The sequence below is a fragment of the Cnephaeus nilssonii genome, assembly GCF_951640355.1.
Source record: "Cnephaeus nilssonii genome assembly, chromosome: 2".
NCBI classification, from domain to species: domain Eukaryota; kingdom Metazoa; phylum Chordata; class Mammalia; order Chiroptera; family Vespertilionidae; genus Cnephaeus; species Cnephaeus nilssonii.
The window spans coordinates 61,236,313-61,250,920 of record NC_137073.1 but is presented as its reverse complement, the minus strand read 5'-3'; the positions used below and the strand labels follow the sequence as shown (position 1 = coordinate 61,250,920).

Here is a 14,608-nt window from a genome sequence, read left to right as displayed (position 1 = left end):
CCTCGGCCCCTCTGTGCCCGGCAGGTCCATCCACATAGTGGCGCTGGGGAACGAGGGGGACTCCTTCCACCAGGACAGCCGGCCGTCCGGGCTCATCCGCACGTACCTGGGGAGGAGCCCGCTGGTCTCCGGGGACGAGAGCAGCTTGTTGCTGAGCGCCGCCGGCGCCGTCGCGCGCCCCGTGTTCACCGAGTACCAGGCCAGCGCGTTTGGGAACGTCAAGCTGGTGGTCCACGACTGTCCCGTCTGGGTAAGGCGCGGCTGCTGCTCTCTGATGAGGCGGACACAGCTTTCCTTTCTTTCTTTTTTTCCCCTCTTCCTCCTCCCCGCCCCCCCCCCCCCCCAGGCCCCCGTCTTTTATGCATGTGAATGTATGTGAAGTGGCCGGTGGAGTTTTCGAACATTTGAGGGGAAATCTTTGGTTCTTTGTTTGGTCGGGCAGGGAGCACTCTTAGAAGGCACGGAGCCCAGCGGGGAAGGGGAGCGCTCACACCTCGCGGCTGTGGCTGGTCCCCTGGTAGACGCTGACAGTTGAAGGTGCCAGCCACGAGGGATGGGGTCACCAAGTTTCACCAGCAGAGAGCAATGTTTTTACGCCCGCCCTGGGAGTGATAGTGTCATATTAGTGTTCTAAAAATAAGCCCTCTCTCTGAAAGCTCCACACAGGCAAAAATACATTCCACGGGGCAGGTCGGAAACAGGACCTGGGAAGGAGAAAGACCGGGGCTGAGAATCAATTTCAAAGAACTCACTGATATTACTGTGTACCTTTGACATTTCTTAGCTAGTGTTTTTAATGTTGACAATACGGATACTCTTGATATATTAGGCATTTGATTTTAGTGATCCCTAAATCAGAAATGATATTACTAATATGCTTGGAATTTTTTAAAAGCTTTAAATTTTTCAATAATTTGGCAGCAGTTGTAATGAAAGTGATAAATGCTAATTCGATTCTTGACTGTTTGATAAAGGGAGAAAGGAATCTACTTCCTGACACATATAAATGTTTTCAGTACACAATGACATCATATTTTTTAATGTTTTCGTTTAATCTTATTTGAAAATGCCTGATTCTTTACTGGGATTAGAGTTATATTGCTACTAAAGATTAGATTTTGTAACAGAAGAAAGTTTAGTGTCTGAAAAAGGGAATACAAATTATCATTATGTGAGATTTTTACATTTGGCAAGTTTTAAAAACTGAATTTGGGGCAATAAGGAACTAATATACCTTTCTAAGGAAATGTGTAGAATGTACCAATTTCTATATTGTGGAAAGAGATCACTTGTCCAAATAAATTTGTGATTAAAGGAAGTTTACATTAATAGACTAAAATAAATGAAAAACAGGCCTTTTCAATAATAGTGATGCTATTAAACTCCTAGTGATGAAAGAGATGCTGCTGACCATAAGAAGCATTGATAGAGAATTTATTGTTTGAAGTCCATGCAAGCAAATAAAACACTGCTTTTAACTTTGGTATTTCATTGTGAAAGACTTTACAGTCTAAAAACTTATTGGTTCTACATAAACTTGATCAACCATTGAGTGAATAGAGGAAATAAATGTCAGGAATATAAAATAAGCTGAATTAGGATGTTAGGATTACCTTTTACATTTTTTTCTTTGAGCTGTTAACTCTTTCTGTTTATGTTGTTAATTTAGCAAACAGCAGTACTTGTGATCCAATGAAATCTTCCAAATAGATTAAAATAGATTAAAAAGCCCCAGTGGATTTTTGCCATTTACTGGTTGTTATGTTTTATCATAAAATCACCTTTTGTTTGGTTAGACTTGGGCCCTATTTAAGGTAACCAGGTATAGTTTTCTAGGTTATAATGGTTTGCAGACATAGTAGAATATATTTGTAGAGCTATTCTTTTTAAGGTGCGTTTCTTCTCTTGGTGTTAAATGAAAGCACATCAGAGATATTAAAGTTGATTGTATTCATCAGCTGATATTTGACATGTACTGAGTCAGAATATTAAATATAACAGAGCAGAAACAGCACAGGTTTTGATGTCAAAAGGACCTGATTTCAGATCCTCACATTGCTACTTAGTGGTTGTATTCCTTGCTAAGCCACTTGTCCTCTTTGCACCTTACTTTCCCTGTGTATAAAGTAAATATAATAATCCCTGCCCCCTAGAGCTGTGCTGGAGAGTAAATGAGATAGTACAGGTAAAGATCTTAGTATAGAAACTGGCATGTAGTAGGTACTCAATAAGTGCTAGCTACTATAATAATAGAGTATTTATTACAACCTTAGTGTAGCCATGTATCACTTATGCTAAGCCTGAGTAGTTTTCCCATACATCATTCAAGATTTAAACAAATACAGTACATCAATGCAGAAATGTTAGTACTTAGTATTGTATTCGCAGCCCCACAATCAAGTAGAATAAAATTGTTTTGCTGTAAAAGTTCAGATTAGTTTTCGTTTTAAAAAGATGAGTTTGATTCTCCAAATGTGACTCCAAGCCTTGTGTTACATAACCTCCTAGAGGAAATCCTGGAACTGATTTACAAGGGGCGGGAAAATTTTATTTCCTTCATATTTCTAGAACCAGTGGAGCGTTTTTCTCTTTGAGAAGAAATGTGGTGTTTTCTTGGAGCTAGAATGAGATAGCTGTGCTTCTCTTTTCTAGTTTTCTTCTCTAGATCTCTAGCCTTACTCTGGATCCTCGCCATATAAACTTGGCATTTAAAAAATAAATGTGCTTCAGATTCGTTTTATGTAGCTCATTATTTAGTATGTCTCCCTCAAACCCACCCTTTTTTGTTGCAGTTATTTTATTTCTAGATCTTTTCCTGTTTACCAAAAATAATTCCACAAGAAGCAGTGAAGTAATGCATGCAGTTTTCTTGTGCAAGGGTTGAAACTCTGATTTGTATTAAAAATAAAATGATTTATGTCTTTATATTCCCAATACCATAGTGTTAATGATGCCAAAGCCCATTTTCTCATGACATTTTCCCTTAAATGTTTCTCTCTCTACCCACTGCCCAATCCCCTTACTTCTCTCCAATAACTCTGGAATTTTAAACTATTTGGAATGCAAAGAGCAAGTTACTTTTGTTTTGTTCTCCTAGAGTTAAATGGCTGCTTACTATTGATTCCACTTATGTTTAGTTTTTGTATACCATTCTTCTGATGTCCTTTTCCATTGTTATACTTATATACCGTCTAATACTTCTATACTTAGAGTTTGAATACTATAACAGATACAATTGGAACTGAATGGGTTTTGTGGTTTGGGATTTGGAAATGAGCCAGAGCTTTGTTGGGAAGCTTTCACATTTTCTTGATCTGTGTCCCCCATCTTACACTCTCTACTAAGTGCAAGACTTTGCACTTTATATTCCTATATTTTGCCTTTGGGCTTTTTGTTTTTTTAAATCTTTCTTTAAAAATGTGGTGTTCATCCTACTTTCAGCAGAGTATGCATACCTAAAAATTCATAATTCTTGTTATTCTGAGTGTACTTGTAGGAAATGGGTGGGTTGGGAAGGTGCAGGGAATCCACACAGGTTTTGCTGGGGCTGTGGAAGTACTGTGAGAAGAAGCTCTTGGCCCAGGGCACTGCTGGGTAACACTTCTCTAGAATTTTCCATCATAGGGTCAGAGCCCTGATACACAGGCACAGATCTCGATTGATTGATTCAAACACTATTAAACTTGTTTTAGACTCCTATGTCAAAATGAACACTTCTGTAATCCAGCAGTTTTTGGACCTGTTAGCCACATCTACCTGTCTATTTTATTTGTGTGTGTGTGTGTTTTGTGTGTGTGTGAGTGTGTTCCAGTAAATCTTTATTCACACAAAAATAGGTGTCAGGCCATATTTTCTTAATCCAGCTTTATTACATCCATAAAATATATAGAAAAGGCCACATGACAGGACAAATAATGATGAATAGTTAACTAGAATTTGAGAAGAAATTATTTATGCATATTTAGCAGTGGTATTAAGACTCATAAAGATGTTTTCTTTCTACTATTCACACAAAAACTTTGAAAAACATAAAGCACTGAATTTTAAGGACTAGGTCCATAATGAATTATTCTTGGCCCCAGTTCTAAATGTAAATATTAGAACTCTCGTGCAAAAGTAAATATTTCAAAACTAGAAAGACTTATCCTGAATTTTTTTTAATCCTCAGTCGAGGATATGTTTTCATTGATTTTTAGAGAGAGAGGAAGTGGGGAGAGAGAGACATCAATGTGAGAGAGAAACATCCATTGATTGCCTCCAGTACATGCCCTCACTGGGGATCAAACCTGCAACCTTTTGGAGCGTGGGACAACATTCCAACCAACCAAGCTACCCCGCTAGGGCCTAAATTTTTAATTTATATGAGCAAAATACATGAACTGCAAGTAGAGTTCTTACCATGTTAGCATCTTATAATACACAGTATCTTTTCATGGAGGCACCCTTCCCACCATGCACATGCATGTACACACTGTATGCATGCGGTGCTGTCCAAAGTATACATGAAAGTATATATGAATTTTGAAAATACGAATAAAATATATGGAGCGCCACAGAATTTACAGTGCATTACAATTCAAAACACTGAATAATTCCGCAGTGTCTAACTGGGTCAAGGAAAATCCTCTGAAACTTCCTTACTCATACTGATGCTATGCATCTAATGTATAGCGTTATGTCTTTAAAATTATTAGATGGTAAGAATAAGGCTTCATTTTAAAACCAAGTGCTTATTTTTAAACACAAATATTGAAAGAAGTTGCTTATTTCATTAGATTCTCAGGAATTCTCTAGATTGTCTACCACTACTTAGTTGTCTAGGCTAAATGAGTAAATAAAAAGCTGGTAGACTTCAAACATTTAAAAAAATTATGTAGTCTCTTTTGTAAAATAAAATTTTTAATGAATTCCAAAAGTTAAAATATAACAAAAAAATTAAACTACTGATACATGATTGATTTGAAGACAGACTAAAGATTACTCTTTGCATTTTGGTTTAGGACATTTTTGACAGTGACTGGTACAGTTCTCGAAATCTGATTGGGGGTGCTGACATCATTGTGATCAAATACAACGTAAATGACAAGTTTTCATTCCATGAAGTGAAGGATAATTATATTCCCGTGATAAAAAGAGCATTAAATTCAGTTCCAGTAATCATTGCTGCTGTTGGTACCAGACAAAATGGTAAGTATTACATTTTCTCTTTTATAATGAGAGTACCATATTAATTTTAAATAGATCTGTTTATTAATGATTAATATAATTTTTATTTTTTTAAAAAAAGCCTACATGACTGTGGGTTCAGATGCCAGCTATTATGTCTTCATCATTGGATACGATCATGAAATGTCAAAGGAAAGTATTGAAAACTGCTGTGATTAAAATGCATCAAGTATCTCAGAGCCAGCTCAAAAATCACTTTGATTTGGTGATACCTTATATTTCTTAATAGTACTGGTATTTTCTCAGTAAAACTCTCTTTAAATATTTAGTTTTATTCATTTATTTATTTTTATTGAGAAATAGCAGAGTAAAGGACATGAAGTTCACTAATCTTTGAGTGCAGCATTTTTACATTTGTGTACATCCATGCAGCCATCACACTGATTGAGATTCAGAACATTTGCAGTATGTAGGAAGGCTCTCTCTGACCTCTTCCCAGTTATAATAACACCCCTCCCCAGAAGTAACTGCTGTTCTGACTTCTAAAAACATAGATTAGTTTTACCTATTCTTGAACTTCATACAAATGTAATGACTGGTGTCTGACTAATTTCAGTTAGCATAATACTTTTGAGATTCATCTATGTTGTGCTTATCTGTAACTTGTTCTTTTTATTGCTGCATATTCCATTGTGTGAAAAGCTGTAATTTATTTATCCATGCTCCTTTTGATGATGCTTAGGTTTCTACCTACAATTGGGGCTGTTGAGTCATAGGGTAGGTACATGTTTAACATTAGTAGATACAAATAAAGTAAGTTTGACCCTTCCTTGACCGCAGATCCCCTCTATTTCTCTCTTTTTCTTCTTACTGCTGGCCATGATTCTTGAAAGTATCTTCCCATTCATTCTTCAGTGCACTTCAGTCTAATTTTGACATTTACAATTACACTGAGTTTATTCTCACTCAGGGTTGCCAGGTTATATGCTTATTGCCAAATGTAATACATTTCAATAATAATTTGCTCTTTGAAATTATTCAAACACACCTCTTCCTTTGGTTAATAAAGTTATTTGTACTTTAGTAATTGTTCTAGTTCTATCTTCTTTACTGCTCCTCCCCCCCCCCCCCCCCCCACACACACACACAGCAACACGTCCTGTAGTTGTTGAACAGAGTTCCATCGGTTGACTTCACCTTTTCTTGCTCTTTACTCTGACCAGGAACCCACTCATCCTTTGCCCCAGCTTGTCCTGTATCAACACTGATGATTACCCAGTCTCTTTCTCTGGCTCCAGTCTCCCGCATGACCCATAGCTCCACAGACATCTTCCTCATTCTACTGAATTCCCTCTCTTGGTGAATAATTTCAAATCTATACATTCATCCAAACTAGAATCATCCAATCCTGCTTTCTCTCCCATCCCCTATATCCAGTTGACTGAAGAGCTCTAGATTTTACATTTTAAACGAATCTCAAACTCATGTTTCCTCTCCATATTCACTGGATTTCAGATCCTAGTCATTTAATTTTCTGTCATAGCAGCCTTCTTTTTGATCTCCGAAAGGGGCAGTTCCAGATTTTGTAGGACCTGAAAGTTACACAATTTTAGAGATTCTTTGTAAGGAAAAAGAAAAACAACTACAAAATCACAGATACTTATATGTACAGAAGTGAAAATTTATGAAAGAGAAAAGAAACAACAGATTGTAAATCTTAAACAGCTGTCGAATACCACAAAATATTTAAACAATGTTTCTATTATTTAACAGCTTGACACTTCTTTAACTTTTCTTATATGTTGGGGGCTACATGGTCTTTGATCACCTCTTTATATGATAAGCACTTTTTAATGTCTTCTATAGAGAGAAGAAATGATAGTCAGTTTTCTTCCAGCATATTTCTTCACTGTCCACAGTGGTGCTGGGCACTATAGTTTGTGTTGTGTTCACCTTTTAGCTTGGCATCTTTGTGTCATGGCATCAAATAAATCAGCACAGTGGGTGGCAGGAACATTCCTGAGCCTCTTCAAGCTAGCTCTAATTAATTTTTGAGTTCTTCCTTATTTTCTGGCACAAGATGTCCCAGGCTCACCTTACACTTTGCCTGCGCCAGGCCTGGAATTAGTCCTTTCTTCAGTGAGCTCTGGTTCCTGATAATGAGTAATGATATTTAGAAACCAAGATCTGGGCTCTGGGGTGTTCATTACTTTAGGTGTCATTAGGTGTCAGGGCTTCTAGGCATATGTGTGTGTGTGTGTGTGTGTGTGTGTGTGTGTGTGTGTGTGTATTTTTTTAAAAGTATTGATACCCTTATTCTAATCTGATATTTTAATCTTATTTCCATAATTTTCTAATGTAAAGTTGTGCCTAAAATACAAGATAGGTGTATCCTCTGTGTCATATGCCCATCATACTGAACTATGTGAAGAACTTAATGTCTTTTTTTAGATCTAGGAAGGCCCAGCTTCCTGACTTCTTCAGATATCACCTTCCCTTCATTTTCTCTATTCTTTCCTTTTGGGACTCTTACGAGACTGATGTTGAAACTTCTGGATCTTGCCTCCATTTCTCTCATCTTTTTTATTTCCTATCCCTTATTTCTCCCTGTCACATTATGGGAGAATTCTTGGTCTTTTTTTTTTTTTTCCTTCTTCCCCAACTCACAAATTAGTTCTTCTGGGTCTATTGCTTTTTTAAAAATTTCAGCAGCTTTTCATATCCAAGATCTCTAATTGGTTATCTTTCATAATTTTTTGTTCCTGTTTTAAGGATATAACTACTTAAAAAAACCTCAATTAATTATACTTATTTTAAGATTCTGTTTTGATTGCTCTATTAAGTTTGGTTTTGAGTGGGGGGCATTTTATAAGTCTTTCCATTTGATGAGATTTTATTTCATGGTATAGATGCTTCTCAAATGTTTGATAGTTCTTAATTTGCCTACGTTTGCAATTTAGATTCCCTGTTGATGCCTTCCTCCTCCTCTGCCCATCTGCTCTCTGGGGTAGGTGTGGGAGTGGAAGTACAAACAGGATCTGCAGGCCTAGCAGCTTTCACTAGGATACTCGGCTAATCTCCACTGGGTTGCCCTTGGGACTCCCTCCCTCCCCAGTCATTGAGCAGGGAGCATTCTTGATGTTGACACAGTGCAGAACTTCATGACCCACCAGTACTCCAAGCTTCAGCTTTCCCCTTGGGTCCTATGCCATCAGCTTTTGGCCTCTCATGCACTCCTAGTTTCTGGGCGAGAATCTCTCCTCTGATTTTTGTGTTGCTGTATATACATATCTCCCTTCTTCCCTCCCTTCCTTCCTCCCCCACCCCTTCCTTTCTTCCCTTCTTCCTTTCTCCCTCGTTCCTCTTACCCCCTTCTTCTCTTTATTTTATCATTTTGTGATTCAGCAGGGAGAAGAGGTTGCAGTGTGGGCCTAGCTTGTCATCTTGAAACTGGAAGTGAATGTGTTCTATTTTTTCTCTCACGTCCAGGCCTCTGCGAAGGCCACATCCTCTGATTGGAGTGCCCCTCTGCACACCCCCATCCTACCTACATAGCAAATTCATGTTTATCTTTTAAATCAGTGCCTCTTCTGTGCAGCCTTCCATAATCCCCCAGGCAGAGTTCATTTTCTTCTATTTCCATGGTGAATTTGTTTACCTTTATTTTAGTACTTACATTATAATTGTTTGCAGTCATGTCTATATTGGCTCAGTTGATTATGAATTTATTTTATCTGTGTGTCCTTATATCCCTAGTATTTGATGTGGTAGGGGCTTAATACATATTTGCTTAGGAATGCTTTAATCTTTTTATGAACGATAATACATGAGTGAAAAAAATAAATTTCACTGACAAGATGAAATTAACTTACCATATAAGATTTTATCACAAAGTAATTGCAAAGCTAAGTTTGTCTATTCAACTCAAGGACATGTATTGTCTCCCCTCCCCCTGCCAATCCCTTGTAATACATGAAACTCCTGGTAACTCCTCTCTTGGTCTCTTTTTAGAATTAGTTTAGCAAATACAATCAATCTCATCTCTCCTTTGTTACCCATGTTTTGACAAGCTTGACTGTGTATATCTTCTTCATTGTTCTTGGCTCTGAATAAATTTTTGGCTTTTACTAAATATTGAATTAATCTTTAAAGTAGGAAAAAGATCTTCCAAACATGCCTAGGGTGTATTCATAGCCTTCAGCTCCTGAAAATTGGCATTCTATCTTCTTTTTGAAGCTCTGATATAGCCTAGTACATTGTCATGCTAGAATTCTTGCAAGGATTTTTAAAAAAATATGTTTTTATTGATTTTAGCGAGAGGAAGGGAGAGGGAGAGAGGAAAAAAACATTGATGTGAGGGAAACAAATCAGCTGCCTCCTGTATGCCCCCTACTGGGGATTGAGATTGCAAACCAGGCATGTGCCCTGACTGGGTATCCAACCAGTGACCTCTCAGTGTGTGGGACAGTGCTCAACCAACTGAGCCACACCGGTCAGGGCATTGCAAGGGTTTCTAAAAGTTTCAAGCATTGGCAACATTGTAAGAATCACCCTAAAGATTCACAAAGCCACCTCTTTGAAAGAGATGCCATTCATTTGAATTCCAGAGTTACATTGTGTTTGCTTTAAAATAATGGACATTTAGTGATAACTAAAGAGATAACATAGAAGAAAAAAAGCTACAATGTTAACTGGAAGCATAACACTCTGATTCACAAAGTCCCTTTGACCCTGAGGTAGGCTCGTAGGAGTAAGCTCCTGAAAAAGGCTCCACAGTTTAAAATTATTTTGGGTCCTTCGGTTGTTTCTGATGAAATGCTCAATGAAGGCTTATTTAATCCATAAATGTTTTGTTGATTTTCCTACCCAACACATAATGCCTAGTCATTTTTCCTTTTGTGTGTGTGTGAACAAAAAGAAATGTCTTTTGTGACTAAGAGGCTATATAAGAATCTATAATAATAAAAGCATAATATGCTAATTAGACTGGCAGCAGAATGACCTTCCGGACGAAGCCAGGGCTGCGAGGGCCGGGGCAGCCACCGCGGCTGCAAGGGCTGAGCCCCTTGCACGAATTTCGTACATTGGGCCTCTAGTTAGATATAAGGAGGAACTTTTTAGTGTCACTAAGATACGTATGGCTCCTCACACTGGGAAACCCTACTGAGCTGGATTAAACCTGAAATTAGTTATATTTTCCTTCAAATCAGATGATTTGTTAAAAAGTATCTTAAATTTTGTTCACTTAATTTTCACTTGAAAACTACTGACTTTGCTTTATTTTTGTGTAGAAATAAAGTTTAATGCCTGCCCACCCCATTCCACCGACATAAGAAGAGCTTTGTAGACATAAGAAACCTTCTGTCTTCAGAAAATTAAAGGCGCTGTTTATGAACGCTTTGTAAAGCATGTGAAATACCAGTGTTTTTCAAAGTAGGCTAAATTCTGTGTGAAAACTTTACTCCAAACCTAAAACGATCTTGGAAAAACTAAATGCAGAAACTCAGAGTAGAACGTATACCATAATTTAGAGAATCCAAGTTTAACTGTTAAATCACCGTATGTTTGGAATCTATAATTCTTCATTCAAACTAAATTTTCAGCTTATTTTTTGATGTCCCTTTATTTATCAGATGGAGCAAGTAACAGTTTTTTATTGTTTCTCCATTTCTAACACAAGGAGCCTTGGACAGGTCACTTAACCTCTATGAGCCTCAGTTTCCTCCTCTGTAAAATGAGGATTGAGTATGTACATGGTTTCTGAGCTCTAAAATGCTCTCAATGAAGCTAAAATTATCTGTCAGGTGTGCACACACGCATATGTGTGCACACACACATACATAGTATGCACGTGCACTCAATATCCTTAGAATACACCCTATATACACACATGTGCTCTATCAATGCGCAGCTCCTTGGTAGAAGATTGGTTGTGTAGGCCGTGGGGAGTTTCCCAAATGCCCTTTCAAGGCCACTGTTCTTACTCCCCCTGTTACTGGGCTCATTGGCTGCTGATGCCACATAGCTGAGTCCCTTTCCAGGCATTACCTCTGCCTATAGAAGCTGCTTTCCCAAGGTTATGGCTCCTGCACGCAGGGATCCTCCTCTGATTGCTGGTGGATTTAGGGATACAAAGGTCCGGCTGCCTTTCCCCAAAGGGGAACCATTCTAAGGGCCATTTAAGCTCCAGGACACCCTGTAGGATCAGCGCAGGTCTCCGTTGCAACTGTATTGCAGTTTGAAATTTTCCTCTGCCCAATCCTACTTCCTTCACTCCTAAGAAGAGTTGTTCCCAAGATCACCCCCCGGTAAACCACCTGCACACCAATTTCCACCTCGAAGTCGGCTTCCCAGGGAAGCCAACCTACAACAGCATGCATTTCTAGAAATAGATTTACCCTCTTTGGACTTGGCTGCCTTTGAACAGTGACACATCTCATGTTTTGGCATGAAACAAAATGAAGCCAGCTGACAAATACAGAGTTGAACATACATTTTTAGCCTTATTAAGGAGTGTACTTAATAGAAGGTTGATTTGGCACCTTCCCAGTCATAGATTTGTACATGTTACAAACATGAACCTTGGGACAGTGCGCATTTTGAGTAAATACTTTTTATTCCGTCAGTTTTTTATTTTTTTCAATCTTGAAGAAAAAGATAAAGAGTGATTGAATTTGGTCTCTGCTTTAGAATCTAATGATTGAAATGTCTTGATGAATAAGAATACACTTTATATGAAATCTACAAAGAGGAGGCAGTTTTACAGCCTTGAAGATTCAGGTCAAATTGAGAATTCTATTAAAATAAAAGTATAAGGTCTATTCAAACTTGGTGAATGTATTTAAAATGTAATACAAAGAGAGAGAGAGAGAGAGAGAGAGAGAGAGAGAGAGAGAGAGAGAACCCACTGTTTTCCATGGTTTCTATGGGCAACCAAGTTGTTAAATTTGTATTGATACTTAGGATGTCAAGGTTGCGTAAAAGGAAGCAGGCCAACCATTACTGACTCACGGTACAGTTACTGTAATACTTGGTAATATCCATAATCCTATTTTTAAATTCTTCTATTTTCTAAAATACTGTTTATTCTTCTTGCAGTTAAAGCTTGTTTATTTTAGGGACTTTTCATTGACGCTTTTTATTCAGAGTCTTAGTGGATCATGGATGTACTAAATGCCCTTGAGCTGGTATGAGCGTTTAATTTGTTGTTTAATGTTCAGATCGTCTGTACATTTCCCCCCCGTTTAAACTCAAAGCTCTTTGTTGCTCACATTCCTCTTAGAAGAATTACCTTGCACATGCCCACTGTGCACCTCAGACAGAGGAAGCTGTGTCAGTACGACCGAAGGGATCCAACTTGCTAAAGAGCTAGGGGCTACCTACCTGGAGCTGCACAGCCTGGATGACTTCTACATCGGGAAATATTTTGGAGGAGTGGTGAGTGGAAATTCCTGTTACACAAATTAACGGCATTCGTCGGGTGTTTCTTTAGCTAGTTTCCAGAACCTCAATTCGAACTTTAGTTTTAAAGGCATGATTAGTTTTAACCTTGAGAAATAATATAAGTAGGAAAAAAAAAGGTTTTGTCAGAATACAATTATAATTTTATTTTTCTCTCCAAATGAAACATCTCCTATTGTCTATGTATGATGTTTTGGAATTTTCCATTTGGTGCCACTTTATTAAAGTGTGTTTATTTACACAAACCCATGATGTCAGCTTTAATAGTCCTCTTTCAATAGCTCAACCCGCCTGGCACCCTGAGCTGGTGGGCCTGGAAGGTTCTCCTTCATTTCTGTCTACTTGAAAAGAATAGTTATTCTTCTCCGTGTGAATGTTTCAGCGAGACTCCATGCACTTCTGATCTTGGAGTAGCTCAAAACTGAGGAACTACCTACAGAGCAGCTTCTCGCTGGAGGTGTGGGGAGCCAGGGTGAGTTGCTCGGTGGCAGGGACATTTGTTGGCTCTGCAGGCACCTTGGAGGCCAGCTTCTAGCACACAGCACCTACCCTACCGGACTAGGGCTGCAGGGTCCCTGGGGAACTCCTGTGTCATTGAAGTATTACTGACTTGAGAAGTCACCTTCCCAACCCTCTAGGAAGTGGTTTCTTTGAATAGACAAATTCAGTCAGCCTTGATAAGCGGTTGACACCAAGTAAGCCCTGCATTAAGCAGTAGCACTTTGGACTTCACCCTCAGTTCCCTAGCTCCTCATCACGTACCCTTTCCAATAGGCCAGCATATTCATTATGTAGGTTTATGTTAAGACGTTGAGGTTTCCACAGGTAACTATAGAAATTTCATTTGTTCTGGAGTCACTAACCTCCAGATAAGAACCAAAGCTAAAATAAGGACCAGATATAAATGGTTCTGATTTCTACCAAATAGAATGGCTATTATTCACCCAGTAATATAAGAAACATTAATAATAAACCACTATGGGAGATATGCTCACAATATTGATATTATCAATGACTGAGAAATTTTTATCTTATTTAATTATATTGATAAGCAATGGGTAGAAAGACTGGGAGGGGTGGAACCTAATTTTCCTGTCAAGCAGATATTATAGTGGCTTAAAAAAAAAATCTTAATTTGGTTTAATACCCTTACATTTTCCTGAAATACCTATGGAGTTGGTGGGCGGGCGGGGGGCCGATATAGTTTTGTTTCATTTGTTGGAGAAGAGGGGCTGGTTCTCTTGGTGGGGATAGGGGTACGGGGAGGTCCTTAGGCCTCCTGTTCCCCATTCAAGTTCCTGAACCTGAAACTCTCAGAGTCACTCTTCCCACCTCCCAACTTTCACTTTCTCTTCTTTCCTCTCGTCACTCCTAATACTAACTAGTGTTACAGCTAGGGCTGGAGGTATGAAGAGAATTGAAGATGTGGCCAAGGTTGGAAGAAAAACATGGCAGTTTCTTTTTTTCCTTAACTCAATGTTTCCTTAACTCGTTTTTCCCTAAACTCTCTCAATGGGAATGTGGAGATAAGATCAGAGAGGTCTCTTCTCGGACTCTTGAGAAGTAAAGTACAGCTGAGATCGTGAGTGTAAGAATATGGATGGAGGTGATAATGTCAGAGTGAAAGGAGCATTTGAAATCCTGTGTTTGAGATTCAGGGGTGAAGCGCTGTGCAGGATTACTTCAGATCAGGGCAAGGAGAGCCCCATTAGCCCTCCTCCAGTGCACCCTCCCCACAGGGCACGAGATGCTGGAGCCAAAGGGATGTGCCCTCTAGAGCTGGTAGCCCCTTCCAGACCCACAGCATCTACTATGGTAGCCACTAGCCACATGTGGCTAATTATATTTAAATTAATTTAAAATTTTCAGTTCCTTGGGTACACTTGTCTCATTTCAGGTGCACATTTCAATAGCTACATGTGGCTGCTGTGCTGATTAGCACAGATATTTCAGGACAGTTTCATCAACACAGAACAGAGGG

At 38.7% G+C, this 14,608-nt stretch overlaps 1 protein-coding gene across 3 annotated transcripts in view; it reads left to right on the top strand.

Moving 5' to 3' along the window:
- The window catches only part of RHOBTB3 (Rho related BTB domain containing 3), a 50,922-nt gene that overhangs the window by 542 nt on the left and 35,772 nt on the right, over window positions 1–14,608 (top strand). For 2 of the 3 annotated variants that reach the window (XM_079797530.1, XM_079797528.1), the window contains exons 2-4: window positions 25–250; window positions 5,001–5,187; window positions 12,449–12,603. In XM_079797530.1, the coding sequence (XP_079653656.1) occupies window positions 25–250; window positions 5,001–5,187; window positions 12,449–12,603 (568 nt within the window). The remainder of the gene's footprint in view (window positions 1–24; window positions 251–5,000; window positions 5,188–12,448; window positions 12,604–14,608) is intronic. The other variant, XM_079797529.1, reaches the window with a different exon arrangement.